This window comes from Bombina bombina, chromosome 4, assembly GCF_027579735.1.
Source record: "Bombina bombina isolate aBomBom1 chromosome 4, aBomBom1.pri, whole genome shotgun sequence".
Classification (NCBI taxonomy): Eukaryota; Metazoa; Chordata; class Amphibia; order Anura; family Bombinatoridae; genus Bombina; species Bombina bombina.
The window spans coordinates 1,223,877,709-1,223,895,269 of NC_069502.1; the positions used below are offsets into that span (position 1 = coordinate 1,223,877,709).

Genomic DNA, 17,561 nt, shown 5'->3' on the forward strand with positions numbered 1-17,561 from the left:
GAGCAGGAGAAAACTTACCAATTGTACTCCACTGTTTTTTGTTCAAAATGAAAATATACTTGAAATAAAAATAAATGCCAGAAATAAAAATAAATAGTAACTGATACATATTTCATATTTTGTGAATTGTTGTCCCTTGATAAAGATATGGTCCAAACAAGGTACGGCATAACTGTATATTAGATCTAATGAGGCTAATCAGGGTGAGCAGTTAATTTTGTTAGATATAGAACAATGCAAACAGGAGAGAGAGAGCACCTAATAGTGTAATAACGTCTGAATAATAAGAGTCAAAGCAATAGCAGCATCAAAAGATGGGTACTCACAAACGAGTTGGCACTCACAAGTAGTGCATACGGGCGAGCTGACCTTTGTACAGCAGTCAGTACGCTGGGGGATCTGTCTTGTAAGTTGTACCCCTCGGACGGGTGTTAAGCTGGTCGTGGTTGCTGCAAATACAAGCGTCTCCTCTACACACAGCGTGTGCGCGCTGACTTGGCGTCAGTGATACAGCTGCTCAACTTGGCAAATAGAGTAACTTCCAGATAACACCACGTCTGTGGGTAGCCTCAGGGTCAGTGACAAACAGTTTGTGTGGCTTTAGATCTCTGCCGATAGAAGGGATTCCTCTACACACAGCGTAGATAAAAAATAGTATTTATTAAGAGCTGATACAGTATTAGCTCTTAATAAATACTATTTTTTATCTACACACATCCTATTCCGCTGTCATTGTATTAAACCATCACGTTCCTACTATTTAGACTCATTTCTAACCTGTTTGCCACTAACAAAGAAACGACTCACACACGCTGTGTGTTCCAAAAGTCACTCTATTTGCTGAGCTGTGCTACCAGACTACAGACGCCATATCAATTCACACATGCTGTGTGTAGAGGAATCCCTTCTATCGGCAGAGATCTAAAGCCACACGAACTGTTTGTCACTGACCCGGAGGCTACCCACACACGTGGTGTTATCTGGGAGTTACTCTATTTGCCAAGTTGAGCAGCTGTATCATGGACGCCAAGTCAGCGCGCACACGCTGTGTGTAGAGGAGAGGCTTGTATTTGCAGCATCCACGACCAGCTTAACACCCCCGTCCGAGGGGTACAACTTACAAGACAGATCCCCCAGCGTACTGACTGCTGTAGAAAGGTCAGCCCGCCCGTATGCACTACTTGTGAGTGCCAACTCGTTTGTGAGTACTCATCTTTTGATGCCGCTATTGCTTTGATTCTTATTATTCAGACGTTATTACACTATTAGGCGCTCTCTCTCTCCTGTTTGCATTCTCTAGATCTTCCGACTCACCACCGGCCCCGGAGAGAAGCAGCCTTTCATTTTGCAGAATATATCAGTGACTATATCACTTTTAAAGATTATTTTGAGATTGTCTTTTTGGGAGATACTCCACAGATTTACCAGACTTTCACATTCATCTGTTTTTTACATCACTTTTCACTTTTTTGAATTTATTATACAGGGAGTGCAGAATTATTAGGCAAATGAGTATTTTGACCACATCATCCTCTTTATGCATGTTGTCTTACTCCAAGCTGTATAGGCTCGAAAGCCTACTACCAATTAAGCATATTAGGTGATGTGCATCTCTGTAATGAGAAGGGGTGTGGTCTAATGACATCAACACCCAATATCAGGTGTGCATAATTATTAGGCAACTTCCTTTCCTTTGGCAAAATGGGTCAAAAGAAGGACTTGACAGGCTCAGAAAAGTCAAAAATAGTGAGATATCTTGCAGAGGGATGCAGCACTCTTAAAATTGCAAAGCTTCTGAAGCGTGATCATCAAACAATCAAGCGTTTCATTCAAAATAGTCAACAGGGTCGCAAGAAGCGTGTGGAAAAACCAAGGCGCAAAATAACTGCCCATGAACTGAGAAAAGTCAAGCGTGCAGCTGCCAAGATGCCACTTGCCACCAGTTTGGCCATATTTCAGAGCTGCAACATCACTGGAGTGCCCAAAAGCACAAGGTGTGCAATACTCAGAGACATGGCCAAGGTAAGAAAGGCTGAAAGACAACCACCACTGAACAAGACACACAAGCTGAAACGTCAAGACTGGGCCAAGAAATATCTCAAGACTGATTTTTCTAAGGTTTTATGGACTGATGAAATGAGAGTGAGTCTTGATGGGCCAGATGGATGGGCCCGTGGCTGGATTGGTAAAGGGCAGAGAGCTCCAGTCTGACTCAGACGCCAGCAAGGTGGAGGTGGAGTACTGGTTTGGGCTGGTATCATCAAAGATGAGCTTGTGGGGCCTTTTCGGGTTGAGGATGGAGTCAAGCTCAACTCCCAGTCCTACTGCCAGTTTCTGGAAGACACCTTCTTCAAGCAGTGGTACAGGAAGAAGTCTGAATCCTTCAAGAAAAACATGATTTTCATGCAGGACAATGCCCCATCACACGCGTCCAAGTACTCCACAGCGTGGCTGGCAAGAAAGGGTATAAAAGAAGAAAATCTAATGACATGGCCTCCTTGTTCACCTGATCTGAACCCCATTGAGAACCTGTGGTCCATCATCAAATGTGAGATTTACAAGGAGGGAAAACAGTACACCTCTCTGAACAGTGTCTGGGAGGCTGTGGTTGCTGCTGCACGCAATGTTGATGGTGAACAGATCAAAACACTGACAGAATCCATGGATGGCAGGCTTTTGAGTGTCCTTGCAAAGAAAGGTGGCTATATTGGTCACTGATTTGTTTTTGTTTTGTTTTTGAATGTCAGAAATGTATATTTGTGAATGTTGAGATGTTATATTGGTTTCACTGGTAAAAATAAATAATTGAAATGGGTATATATTTGTTTTTTGTTAAGTTGCCTAATAATTATGCACAGTAATAGTCACCTGCACACACAGATACCCCCCTAAAATAGCTATAACTAAAAACAAACTAAAAACTACTTCCAAAACTATTCAGCTTTGATATTAATGAGTTTTTTGGGTTCATTGAGAACATGGTTGTTGTTCAATAATAAAATTAATCCTCAAAAATACAACCTGCCTAATAATTCTGCACTCCCTGTATTGTATGTTCTTTCATATGGTATTTATTTATTTTATAGCATAAGAATTTCTCATTGCATTGAGAGAGAATTTATTTTTTACTTCTCTGTACTGGTTTGGTACAGTTCAGTCTACTTCTACATGTTTATATCTCTTTACAGTTATTAGATATATTAGTTCATTTAGCACCAACAACTATTAGTGCACTGTCCCATTAGCTTATTCACATTATTTTATTATCTCTTCTTTTTTTGTGCATACATTTTATATATATTCACTCTTATAGGAATTGTCCAACACAAACACACCCACTATAGTGCTTACACCTGTAACACGTCAACACTCATCATATTAGTCCTTCCTAATATATTATTTGCTTTCACTTTTTTGCGCGCCCTATTGTATGCTTTTTTGCATACTCTTTTAAGATATAGAACAAACATAACCGGAAACATTTATAAAAAATATTTTTTATTTAGATATCAGATGTCAGACAGGATGTGCCGGGGGCCGTGACAGTAAAAGAGAAGCCTGATTAAACTGCTCAGGTGGCTTCAGCCAGAAGTGTTCACCTGCTTACTTATGGCAACCACACGGGTGCGTTCCTGATTGTTCTTCAGCACCTGGTTGATAAAGAACTCACTCTCCTGTCCCACTTCTGTCAGGCGCAGGTCAAATTCCTGGAGAGTCTTGTTGTCCGACATTCCTTCCAGCAGCTGCTTCCCCCCGTCCTGAAATGAATAAGACATCCCATGATGAGGCCATGTATACAGCACAGAAAGTCGTGACATAACCTGGTCTGTAAACAGTCACTGTCACTAGCTGATATTTATACACATAGGGGGTTAGTTATCAAGCCGTCTACTTTTCTGGCTTCGACGGCCCAATACGCCTGCCTAAGCTCGCCTCACATCGCCGCCGCGGACCTGAAAAAATACGCCTAAGTTATCAAATAAAGCTGTCAAAAAGCCGCGGGGCGATGAGCAGCGGACTGTGATAGTTATCACTCATCCGATCTCGCTGCCCTTCGGCTTTTTCCCAGCTTTATTGCTAGCCTGTCACTAAGCACTCACACTAAACTAAACTGTTCTACCCCCTATACCGGCGCCCCCGGAGCCTCCCGCAACTCAATAAAGTTACTAACCCATAAACCGCCGCTCCTAGACCCTGCCGCAACTCTTATAAATATATTAACCCCTAAACCGCCGCTCCTAGACCCTGCCGCAACTCTTATAAATGTATTAACCCCTAAACCGCCGCTCCCGGACACCGCTGCCACCTACAGTATACCTAGTAACCCCTATCCTGCCCCCCCTACACCGTCGCCCTCTATTATAAAATTATTAACCCCTATCCTGCTGATCCCGCACCTCTCCGCAACTAAATAAATAGTTTAACCCCTAAACCGCCGCTCCCTGAACCCGCCGCAACCTATATTAAACCTATTAACCCCTATCCTGCCCCCCCTACACCGTCGCCACCTATAATAAATTTATTAACCCCTAATCTGCCCCCCCTACACCGTCGCCACCTATAATAAATTTATTAACCACTATCCTGCCCCCCACTACGCCGCCGCCACTGTAATAAAATTATTAACCCCTAAACCTAAGTCTAACCCTAACGCCCCCCTAACTTAAATATTAATTAAATAAATCTAAATAAATTAACTCTTATTAACTAAATGAATCCTATTTAAAACTAAATACTTACCTTTAAAATAAACCCTAATATAGCTACAATATAAATAATAATTATATTCTAGCTATCTTAGGATTTATATTTATTTTACAGGTACCTTTCAATTTATTTTAACTAGGTACAATAGCTATTAAATAGTTATTAACTATTTAATAGCTTACCTAGCTAAAATAAAGAGAAATTTACCTGTAAAATAAATCATAACCTAAGTTACAATTACACCTAACACTACACTATACTTTAATAAATTATTCCTATTTAAAAATAAATACTTACCTGTAAAATAAACCCGAAGATAGCTACAATATAATTAATAATTATATTATAGCTATCTTAAAATTTATATTTATTTTACAGGTAACTTTGTATTTATTTTAGCTAGTTAGAATAGTTATTAAATAGTTATTAACTATTTAATAACTACCTAGCTAAAAGAAATACAAAATTACCTGTAAAATAAATCCTAACAAGTTACAATTAAACCTAATACTACACTATCATTAAATTAATTAAATAAACTACCTACAAATAACTACAATTAAATACAATTACATAAACTAACTAAAGTACAAAAAATAAAAAAAGCTAAGTTACAAAAAATAAAAAAATAAGTTACAAACATGTTAAAAATATTACAACAATTTTAAGCTACTTACACCTAATCTAAGCCCCCTAATAAAATAACAAACCCCCCCAAAATAAAAAAATGCCCTACCCTATTCTAAATTAAATAAATTTCAAAGCTCTTTTACCTTACCAGCCCTTAAAAGGGCCATTTGTGGGGGCATGCCCCAAAGAAAACAGCTCTTTTGCCTGTAAAAGAAAAATACAACCCCCCCCAACATTAAAACCCACCACCCACATACCCCTAATCTAACCCAAACCCCCTTACAAAAACCTAACACTAATCCCCTGAAGATCATCCTACCTTTAGTTGTCTTCACTCAGCCGAGCCACCGATGGAACTGAAGAGGACATCCGGAGCGGAAGAAGTTAATCCTCCAAGCGGCGCTGAAGAAATCTTCCATCCGATGAAGTCATCATCCAGGCGGCGCTGAAGAAAAGTCTTCGATCCGGCCGATGTCATCTTCAAAGAGGCGCTGAAGAGGTCTTCTATCCGGAAGAAGTCATCTTCCAAGCCGGGTCTTGAATCTTCCTTCCGCCGACGCGGAACCACCTTCTTCACCGACGGACTACGACGAATGACGGCTCCTTTAAGGGACGTCATCCAAGATGGCGTCCCCTCAATTCCGATTGGCTGATAGGATTCTATCAGCCAATCGGAATTAAGGTAGGAAAATTCTGATTGGCTGATGGAATCAGCCAATCAGATTCAAGTTCAATCCGATTGGCTGATCCAATCAGCCAATCAGATTGAGCTCGCATTCTATTGGCTGATCGGAACAGCCAATAGAATGCGAGCTCAATCTGGATTGGCTGATTCCATCAGCCAATCAGATTTTTCCTACCTTAATTCCGATTGGCTGATAGAATCCTATCAGCCAATCGGAATTGAGGGGACGCCATCTTGGATGACGTCCCTTAAAGGAGCCGTCATTCGTCGTAGTCCGTCGGTGAAGAAGGTGGTTCCGCGTCAGCAGAAGGAAGATTCAAGACCCGGCTTGGAAGATGACTTCGTCCGGATAGAAGACCTCTTCAGCGCCTCTTTGAAGATGACATCGGCCGGATCGAAGACTTTTCTTCAGCGCCGCCTGGATGATGACTTCATCGGATGGAAGATTTCTTCAGCGCCGCTTGGAGGATTAACTTCTTCCGCTCCGGATGTCCTCTTCAGTTCCATCGGTGGCTCGGCTGAGTGAAGACAACTAAAGGTAGGATGATCTTCAGGGGATTAGTGTTAGGTTTTTGTAAGGGGGGTTTGGGTTAGATTAGGGGTATGTGGGTGGTGGGTTTTAATGTTGGGGGGGTTGTATTTTTCTTTTACAGGCAAAAGAGCTGTTTTCTTTGGGGCATGCCCCCACAAATGGCCCTTTTAAGGGCTGGTAAGGTAAAAGAGCTTTGAAATTTATTTAATTTAGAATAGGGTAGGGCATTTTTTTATTTTGGGGGGGGTTTGTTATTTTATTAGGGGGCTTAGATTAGGTGTAAGTAGCTTAAAATTGTTGTAATATTTTTAACATGTTTGTAACTTATTTTTTTATTTTTTGTAACTTTACTTACTTTAGTTAGTTTATGTAATTGTATTTAATTGTAGTTATTTGTAGGTAGTTTATTTAATTAATTTAATGATAATGTAGTATTAGGTTTAATTGTAACTTAAGTTAGGATTTATTTTACAGGTAATTTTGTATTTCTTTTAGCTAGGTAGTTATTAAATAGTTAATAACTATTTAATAACTATTCTAACTAGCTAAAATAAATACAAAGTTACCTGTAAAATAAATATAAATCCTAAGATAGCTATAATATAATTATTAATTATATTGTAGCTATCTTCGGGTTTATTTTACAGGTAAGTATTTATTTTTAAATAGGAATAATTTATTAAAGTATAGTGTAGTGTTAGGTGTAATTGTAACTTAGGTTAGGATTTATTTTACAGGTAAATTTCTCTTTATTTTAGCTAGGTAAGCTATTAAATAGTTAATAACTATTTAATAGCTATTGTACCTAGTTAAAATAAATTGAAAGGTACCAGTAAAATAAATATAAATCCTAAGATAGCTAGAATATAATTATTATTTATATTGTAGCTATATTAGGGTTTATTTTAAAGGTAAGTATTTAGTTTTAAATAGGATTAATTTAGTTAATAAGAGTTAATTTATTTAAATTTATTTAATTAATATTTAAGTTATGGGGGCGTTAGGGTTAGACTTAGGTTTAGGGGTTAATAATTTTATTACAGTGGCGGCGGCGTAGTGGGGGGCAGGATAGGGGTTAATAAATTTATTATAGGTGGCGACGGTGAAGGGGGGGCAGATTAGGGGTCAATAAATTTATTAAACATCTGGAGTGACGTAAGAATCGATCTGTGTCAGACTGAGTCCGGCGGATCGATGCTTACGTCACAAAATTCTACTTTTGCCGGTCTCGAGCCTTTGATAACTAAGGCGTATCTGCCTCGCCACAAATACGATGCGGAAATCCAGTGTATTTGAGGTTGACGGCTTGATAACTAGGCCCCATAGCGTGGTCTGTGCACAGTCACTGTCACTAGCTGATATTTATACACATAGCTTGGTCTGTGCACTGCAAGCTCAGTTACTGTCACTAGCAGATATTTATACACATAGCTTGGTATGTGCACTGCAAGCTCAGTCACTGTCACTAGCGGATATTTATACACATAGCTTGGTCTGTGCACTGCAAGCTCAGTCACTGTCACTAGCAGATATTTATACACATAGCTTGGTCTGTGCACTGCAAGCTCAGTCACTGTCACTAGCGGATATTTATACACATAGCCTGGTCTGTGCACTGCAAGCTCAGTCACTGTCACTAGCAGATATTTATACACATAGCTTGGTCTGTGCACTGCAAGCTCAGTCACTGTCACTAGCGGATATTTATACACATAGCTTGGTCTGTGCACTGCAAGCTCAGTCACTGTCACTAGCTGATATTTATACACATAGCCTGGTCTGTGCACTGCAAGCTCAGTCACTGTCACTAGCGGATATTTATACACGTAGCTTGGTCTGTGCACTGCAAGCTCAGTCACTGTCACTAGCGGATATTTATACACATAGCCTGGTCTGTGCACTGCAAGCTCAGTCACTGTCACTAGCGGATATTTATACACATAGCCTGGTCTGTGCACTGCAAGTTCAGTCACTGTCACTAGCGGATATTTATACACATAGCCTGGTCTGTGCACTGCAAGCTCAGTCACTGTCACTAGCGGATATTTATACACATAGCTTGGTCTGTGCACTGCAAGCTCAGTCACTGTCACTAGCGGATATTTATATACATAGCCTGGTCTGTGCACAGTCACTGTCACTAGTGGATATTTATACACATAGCCTGGTCTGTGCACTGCAAGCTCAGTTACTGTCACTAGCGGATATTTATATACATAGCCTGGTCTGTGCACAGTCACTGTCACTAGTGGATATTTATACACATAGTATGGTCTGTGCACAGTCACTGTCACTAGCGGATATTTATACACATAGCTTGGACTGTGCACTGCAAGCTCAGTCACTGTCACTAGCGGATATTTATACACATAGCTTAGTCTCTGCACTGCAAGCTCAGTCACTGTCACTAGCGGATATTTATACACATAGCATGGTCTGTGCACTGCAAACTCAGTTACTGTCACTAGCGGATATTTATACACATAGCATGGTCTGTGCACTGCAAGCTCAGTCACTGTCACTAGCGGATATTTATACACATAGCCTGGTCTGTGCACTGCAAGCTCAGTCACTGTCACTAGCGGATATTTATACACATAGCCTGGTCTGTGCACTGCAAGCTCAGTCACTGTCACTAGCGGATATTTATACACATAGCTTGGTCTGTGCACTGCAAGCTCAGTCACTGTCACTAGCGGATATTTATATAAATAGCCTGGTCTGTGCACAGTCACTGTCACTAGTGGATATTTATACACATAGCCTGGTCTGTGCACTGCAAGCTCAGTTACTGTCACTAGCGGATATTTATATACATAGCCTGGTCTGTGCACAGTCACTGTCACTAGTGGATATTTATACACATAGCATGGTCTGTGCACAGTCACTGTCACTAGCGGATATTTATACACATAGCTTGGACTGTGCACTGCAAGCTCAGTCCCTGTCACTAGCGGATATTTATACACGTAGCTTAGTCTCTGCACTGCAAGCTCAGTCACTGTCACTAGCGGATATTTATACACATAGCATGGTCTGTGCACTGCAAACTCAGTTACTGTCACTAGCGGATATTTATACACATAGCATGGTCTGTGCACTGCAAGCTCAGTCACTGTCACTAGCGGATATTTATACACATAGCCTGGTCTGTGCACTGCAAGCTCAGTCACTGTCACTAGCGGATATTTATACACATAGCCTGGTCTGTGCACTGCAAGCTCAGTCACTGTCACTAGCGGATATTTATACACATAGCTTGGTCTGTGCACTGCAAGCTCAGTCACTGTCACTAGCGGATATTTATATACATAGCCTGAACTGTGCACAGTCACTGTCACTAGTGGATATTTATACACATAGCCTGGTCTGTGCACTGCAAGCTCAGTCACTGTCACTAGCGGATATTTATATACATAGCCTGGTCTGTGCACAGTCACTGTCACTAGTGGATATTTATACACATAGCATGGTCTGTGCACAGTCACTGTCACTAGCGGATATTTATACACATAGCTTGGACTGTGCACTGCAAGCTCAGTCACTGTCACTAGCGGATATTTATACACATAGCTTAGTCTCTGCACTGCAAGCTCAGTCACTGTCACTAGCGGATATTTATACACATAGCTTGTTCTGTCCACTGCAAACTCAGTTACTGTCACTAGCCGATATTTATACACATAGCATGGTCTGTGCACTGCAAGCTCAGTCACTGTCACTAGCGGATATTTATACACATAGCCTGGTCTGTGCACTGCAAGCTCAGTCACTGTCACTAGCGGATATTTATACACATAGCCTGGTCTGTGCACTGCAAGCTCAGTCACTGTCACTAGCGGATATTTATACACATAGCTTGGTCTGTGCACTGCAAGCTCAGTCACTGTCACTAGCGGATATTTATACACATAGCTTAGTCTGTGCACTGCAAGCTCAGTCACTGTCACTAGCGGATATTTATACACATAGCTTAGTCTGTGTACTGCAAGCTCAATCACTGTCACTAGCGGATATTTATACACATAGCTTAGTCTGTGCACTGCAAGCTCAGTTACTGTCACTAGCGGATATTTATACACATAGCCTGGTCTGTGTACTGCAAGCTCAGTTACTGTCACTAGCGGATATTTATACACATAGCATGGTCTGTGCACTGCAAACTCAGTTACTGTCACTAGCGGATATTTATACACATAGCATGGTCTGTGCACTGCAAGCTCAGTCACTGTCACTAGCGGATATTTATACACATCGCCTGGTCTGTGCACTGCAAGCTCAGTCACTGTCACTAGCGGATATTTATACACATAGCCTGGTCTGTGCACTGCAAGCTCAGTCACTGTCACTAGCGGATATTTATACACATAGCTTGGTCTGTGCACTGCAAGCTCAGTCACTGTCACTAGCGGATATTTATATACATAGCCTGGTCTGTGCACAGTCACTGTCACTAGTGGATATTTATACACATAGCTTAGTCTGTGCACTGCAAGCTCAGTTACTGTCACTAGCGGATATTTATACACATAGCCTGGTCTGTGTACTGCAAGCTCAGTTACTGTCACAAGCGGATATTTATACACATAGCATGGTCTGTGCACTGCAAGCTCAGTCACAGTCACTAGCGGATATTTATACACATAGCTTGGTCTGTGCACTGCAAGCTCAGTCACTGTCACTAGCGGATATTTATACACATAGCCTGGTCTGTGCACAGTCACTAGCGGATATTTATAGACATAGCCTGGTCTGTGCACAGTCACTGTCACTAGCGGATATTTATACACATAGCCTGGTCTGTGCACTGCAAGCTCAGTTACTGTCACTAGCGGATATTTATATACATAGCCTGGTCTGTGCACAGTCACTGTCACTAGCGGATATTTATACACATAGCTTGGTCTGTGCACTGCAAGCTCAGTCACTGTCACTAACGGATATTTATACACATAGCTTGGTCTGTGCACTGCAAGCTCAGTCACTGTCACTAGCGGATATTTATACACATAGCTTGGTCTGTGCACTGCAAGCTCAGTCACTGTCACTAGCGGATATTTATACACATAGCTTGGTCTGTGCACTGCAAGCTCAGTTACTGTCACTAGCAGATATTTATAAACATAGCTTGGTCTGTGCACTGCAAGCTCAGTCACTGTCACTAACGGATATTTATACACATAGCTTGGTCTGTGCACTGCAAGCTCAGTCACTGTCACTAGCTGATATTTATACACATAGCCTGGTCTGTGCACTGCAAGCTCAGTCACTGTCACTAGCGGATATTTATACACATAACTTGGTCTGTGCACTGCAAGCTCAGTCACTGTCACTAGCTGATATTTATACACATAGCCTGGTCTGTGCACTGCAAGCTCAGTCACTGTCACTAGCGGATATTTATACACATATCCTGGTCTGTGCACTGCAAGCTCAGTCACTGTCACTAGCGGATATTTATACACATAGCCTGGTCTGTGCACTGCAAGCTCAGTCACTGTCACTAGCGGATATTTATACACATAGCTTGGTCTGTGCACTGCAAGCTCAGTCACTGTCACTAGCGGATATTTATATACATAGCCTGGTCTGTGCACAGTCACTGTCACTAGTGGATATTTATACACATAGCCTGGTCTGTGCAATGCAAGCTCAGTTACTGTCACTAGCGGATATTTATATACATAGCCTGGTCTGTGCACAGTCACTGTCACTAGTGGATATTTATACACATAGCATGGTCTGTGCACAGTCACTGTCACTAGCGGATATTTATACACATAGCATGGTCTGTGCACAGTCACTGTCACTAGTGGATATTTATACACATAGCTTGGACTGTGCACTGCAAGCTCAGTCACTGTCACAAGTGGATATTTATACACATAGCTTAGTCTCTGCACTGCAAGCTCAGTCACTGTCAGTAGCGGATATCAATACACATAGCATGGTCTGTGCACTGCAAGCTCAGTCACTGTCACTAGCTGATATTTATATACATAACTTGGTCTGTGCACTGCAAGCTCAGTCACTGTCACTAGCGGATATTTATACACATAGCTTGTTCTGTGCACAGCAAACTCAGTTACTGTCACTAGCGGATATTTATACAGATAGCATGGTCTGTGCACTGCAAGCTCAGTCACTGTCACTAGCGGATATTTATACACATAGCTTGGTCTGTGCACTGCAAGCTCAGTCACTGTCACTAGCGGATATTTATACACATAGCCTGGTCTGTGCACTGCAAGCTCAGTCACTGTCACTAGCGGATATTTATACACATAGCTTGGTCTGTGCACTGCAAGCTCAGTCACTGTCACTAGCGGATATTTATACACATAGCTTGGTCTGTGCACTGCAAGCTCAGTTACTGTCACTAGCTGATATTTATACACATAGCTTGGTCTGTGCACTGCAAGCTCAGTCACTGTCACTAGCGGATATTTATACACATAGCTTGGTCTGTGCACTGCAAGCTCAGTCACTGTCACTAGCGGATATTTATACACATAGCCTGGTCTGTGCACTGCAAGCTCAGTCACTGTCACTAGCGGATATTTATACACATAGCTTGGTCTGTGCACTGCAAGCTCAGTCACTGTCACTAGCGGATATTTATACACATAGCCTGGTCTGTGCACTGCAAGCTCAGTCACTGTCATTAGCGGATATTTATACACATAGCTTGGTCTGTGCACTGCAAGCTCAGTCACTGTCACTAGCGGATATTTATACACATAGCTTAGTCTGTGTACTGCAAGCTCAATCACTGTCACTAGCGGATATTTATACACATAGCTTAGTCTGTGCACTGCAAGCTCAGTTACTGTCACTAGCTGATATTTATACACATAGCATAGTCTGTGCACAGTCACTAGCGGATGTTTATACACATAGCCTGGTCTGTGCACAGTCACTAGCGGATATTTATACACATAGCCTGGTCTGTGCACTGCAAGCTCAGTTACTGTCACTAGCTGATATTTATACACATAGCATAGTCTGTGCACAGTCACTAGCGGATATTTATACACATAGCCTGGTCTGTGCACTGCAAGCTCAGTTACTGTCACTAGCTGATATTTATACACATAGCATAGTCTGTGCACAGTCACTAGCAGATATTTATACACATAGCATGGTCTGTGCACTGCAAGCTCAGTCACTGTCACTAGCGGATATTTATACACATAGCTTGGTCTGTGCACTGCAAGCTCAGTCACTGTCACTAGCTGATATTTATATACATAGCTTGGTCTGTGCACTGCAAGCTCAGTCACTGTCACTAGCGGATATTTATACACATAGCTTGTTCTGTGCACAGCAAACTCAGTTACTGTCACTAGCGGATATTTATACACAGAGCATGGTCTGTGCACTGCAAGCTCAGTCACTGTCACTAGCGGATATTTATACACATAGCCTGGTCTGTGCACTGCAAGCTCAGTCACTGTCACTAGCGGATATTTATACACAGAGCATGGTCTGTGCACTGCAAGCTCAGTCACTGTCACTAGCGGATATTTATACACATAGCTTAGTCTGTGCACTGCAAGCTCAGTTACTGTCACTAGCAGATATTTATACACATAGCCTGGTCTGTGTACTGCAAGCTCAGTTACTGTCACAAGCGGATATTTATACACATAGCTTGGTCTGTGCACTGCAAGCTCAGTCACTGTCACTAGCGGATATTTATACACATAGCTTGGTCTGTGCACTGCAAGCTCAGTCACTGTCACTAGCGGATATTTATACACATAGCTTGGTCTGTGCACTGCAAGCTCAGTTACTGTCACTAGCAGATATTTATACACATAGCCTGGTCTGTGTACTGCAAGCTCAGTTACTGTCACAAGCGGATATTTATACACATAGCATGGTCTGTGCACTGCAAGCTCAGTCACTGTCACTAGCGGATATTTATACACATAGCTTGGTCTGTGCACTGCAAGCTCAGTCACTGTCACTAGCGGATATTTATACACATAGCTTGGTCTGTGCACTGCAAGCTCAGTCACTGTCACTAGCGGATATTTATACACATAGCTTGGTCTGTGCACTGCAAGCTCAGTTACTGTCACTAGCTGATATTTATACACATAGCATAGTCTGTGCACAGTCACTAGCGGATATTTATACACATAGCCTGGTCTGTGCACAGTCACTAGCGGATATTTATACACATAGCCTGGTCTGTGCACAGTCACTGTCACTAGCGGATATTTATACACATAGCCTGGTCTGTGCACTGCAAGCTCAGTTACTGTCACTAGCGGATATTTATACACATAGCATGGTCTGTGCACAGTCACTGTCACTAGCGGATATTTATACACATAGCTTGGTCTGTGCACTGCAAGCTCAGTCACTGTCACTAGCGGATATTTATACACAAAGCATGGTCTGTGCACTGCAAGCTCAGTCACTGTCACTAGTGGATATTTATACACATAGCTTTGTCTGTGCACTGCAAGCTCAATCACTGTCACTAGCGGATATTTATACACATAGCTTGTTCTGTGCACTGCAAGCTCAATCACTGTCACTAGCGGATATTTATACACATAGCATGGTCTGTGCACTGCAAGCTCAGTCACTGTCACTAGCTGATATTTATATACATAGCTTGGTCTGTGCACTGCAAGCTCAGTCACTGTCACTAGCGGATATTTATACACATAGCTTGTTCTGTGCACAGCAAACTCAGTTACTGTCACTAGCGGATATTTATACACATCGCCTGGTCTGTGCACTGCAAGCTCAGTCACTGTCACTAGCAGATATTTATACACATCGCCTGGTCTGTGCACTGCAAGCTCAGTCACTGTCACTAGCGGATATTTATACACATAGCTTGGTCTGTGCACTGCAAGCTCAGTCACTGTCACTAGCGGATATTTATACACATAGCCTGGTCTGTGCACTGCAAGCTCAGTCACTGTCACTAGCGGATATTTATACACATAGCTTGGTCTGTGCACTGCAAGCTCAGTCACTGTCACTAGCGGATATTTATACACATAGCTTGGTCTGTGCACTGCAAGCTCAGTCACTGTCACTAGCGGATATTTATACACATAGCTTAGTCTGTGTACTGCAAGCTCAATCACTGTCACTAGCGGATATTTATACACATAGCTTAGTCTGTGCACTGCAAGCTCAGTTACTGTCACTAGCAGATATTTATACACATAGCCTGGTCTGTGTACTGCAAGCTCAGTTACTGTCACAAGCGGATATTTATACACATAGCATGGTCTGTGCACTGCAAGCTCAGTCACTGTCACTAGCGGATATTTATACACATAGCTTGGTCTGTGCACTGCAAGCTCAGTCACTGTCACTAGCGGATATTTATACACATAGCTTGGTCTGTGCACTGCAAGCTCAGTCACTGTCACTAGCGGATATTTATACACATAGCTTGGTCTGTGCACTGCAAGCTCAGTTACTGTCACTAGCTGATATTTATACACATAGCATAGTCTGTGCACAGTCACTAGCGGATATTTATACACATAGCCTGGTCTGTGCACAGTCACTAGCGGATATTTATACATATAGCCTGGTCTGTGCACAGTCACTGTCACTAGCGGATATTTATACACATAGCCTGGTCTGTGCACTGCAAGCTCAGTTACTGTCACTACCGGATATTTATACACATAGCATGGTCTGTGCACAGTCACTGTCACTAGCGGATATTTATACACATAGCTTGGTCTGTGCACTGCAAGCTCAGTCACTGTCACTAGCGGATATTTATACACAAAGCATGGTCTGTGCACTGCAAGCTCAGTCACTGTCACTAGTGGATATTTATACACATAGCTTTGTCTGTGCACTGCAAGCTCAATCACTGTCACTAGCGGATATTTATACACATAGCTTGTTCTGTGCACTGCAAGCTCAATCACTGTCACTAGCGGATATTTATACACATAGCATGGTCTGTGCACTGCAAGCTCAGTCACTGTCACTAGCGGATATTTATACACATAGCTTAGTCTGTGCACTGCAAGCTCAGTCACTGTCACTAGCGGATATTTATACACATAGCTTGGTCTGTGCACTGCAAGCTCAGTCACTGTCACTAGCGGATATTTAAACACATAGCCTGGTCTGTGCACTCCAAGCTCAGTCACTGTCACTAGCGGATAATTAAACACATAGCTTAGTCTGTGCACTGCAAGCTCAGTCACTGTCACTAGCGGATATTTATACACATATCCTGTTCTGTGCACTGCAAGCTCAGTCACTGTCACTAGCGGATATTTATACACATATCCTGGTCTATGCACTGCAAGCTCAGTCACTGTCACTAGCGGATATTTATACACATAGCTTAGTCTGTGTTTTGCAAGCTCAGTCACTGTCACTAGCAGATATTTATACACATAGCTTAGTCTGTGCACTGCAAGCTCAGTTACTGTCACTAGCGGATATTTATACACATATCATGGTCTGTGCACTGCAAGCTCAGTCACTGTCACTAGCGGATATTTATACACATAGCCTGGTCTGTGTACTGCAAGCTCAGTCACTGTCACTAGCGGATATTTATACACATAGCATAGTCTGTGCACTGCAAGCTCAGTCACTGTCACTAGCGGATATTTATACACATAGCTTGGTCTGTGCACTGCAAGCTCAGTCACTGTCACTAGCGGATATTTATACACATTGCTTGGTCTGTGCACTGCAAGCTCAGTCACTGTCACTAGCGGATATTTATACACATAGCTTGGTCTGTGCACTGCAAGCTCAGTCACTGTCACTAGCGGATATTTATACACATTGCTTGGTCTGTGCACTGCAAGCTCAGTCACTGTCACTAGCGGATATTTATACACATAGCTTGGTCTGTGCACAGTCACTAGCGGATATTTATACACATAGCCTGGTCTGTGCACAGTCACTGTCACTAGCGGATATTTATACACATAGCCTGGTCTGTGCACACTCACTGTCACTAGCGGATATTTATACACATAGCCTGGT

At 42.1% G+C, this 17,561-nt stretch overlaps 1 protein-coding gene across 1 annotated transcript in view; it reads right to left on the reverse strand.

Annotated features, from left to right (window-relative positions):
• Nucleotides 1-3,479: 3,479 nt before the first annotated feature.
• The window catches only part of TCTE1 (t-complex-associated-testis-expressed 1), a 190,377-nt gene continuing 176,295 nt past the window's right edge, over nt 3,480-17,561 (reverse strand). The window contains exon 4 of the mRNA XM_053712820.1: nt 3,480-3,758. Coding sequence (XP_053568795.1) covers nt 3,582-3,758 — 177 coding nt within the window. The 3' untranslated portion in view covers nt 3,480-3,581. The remainder of the gene's footprint in view (nt 3,759-17,561) is intronic.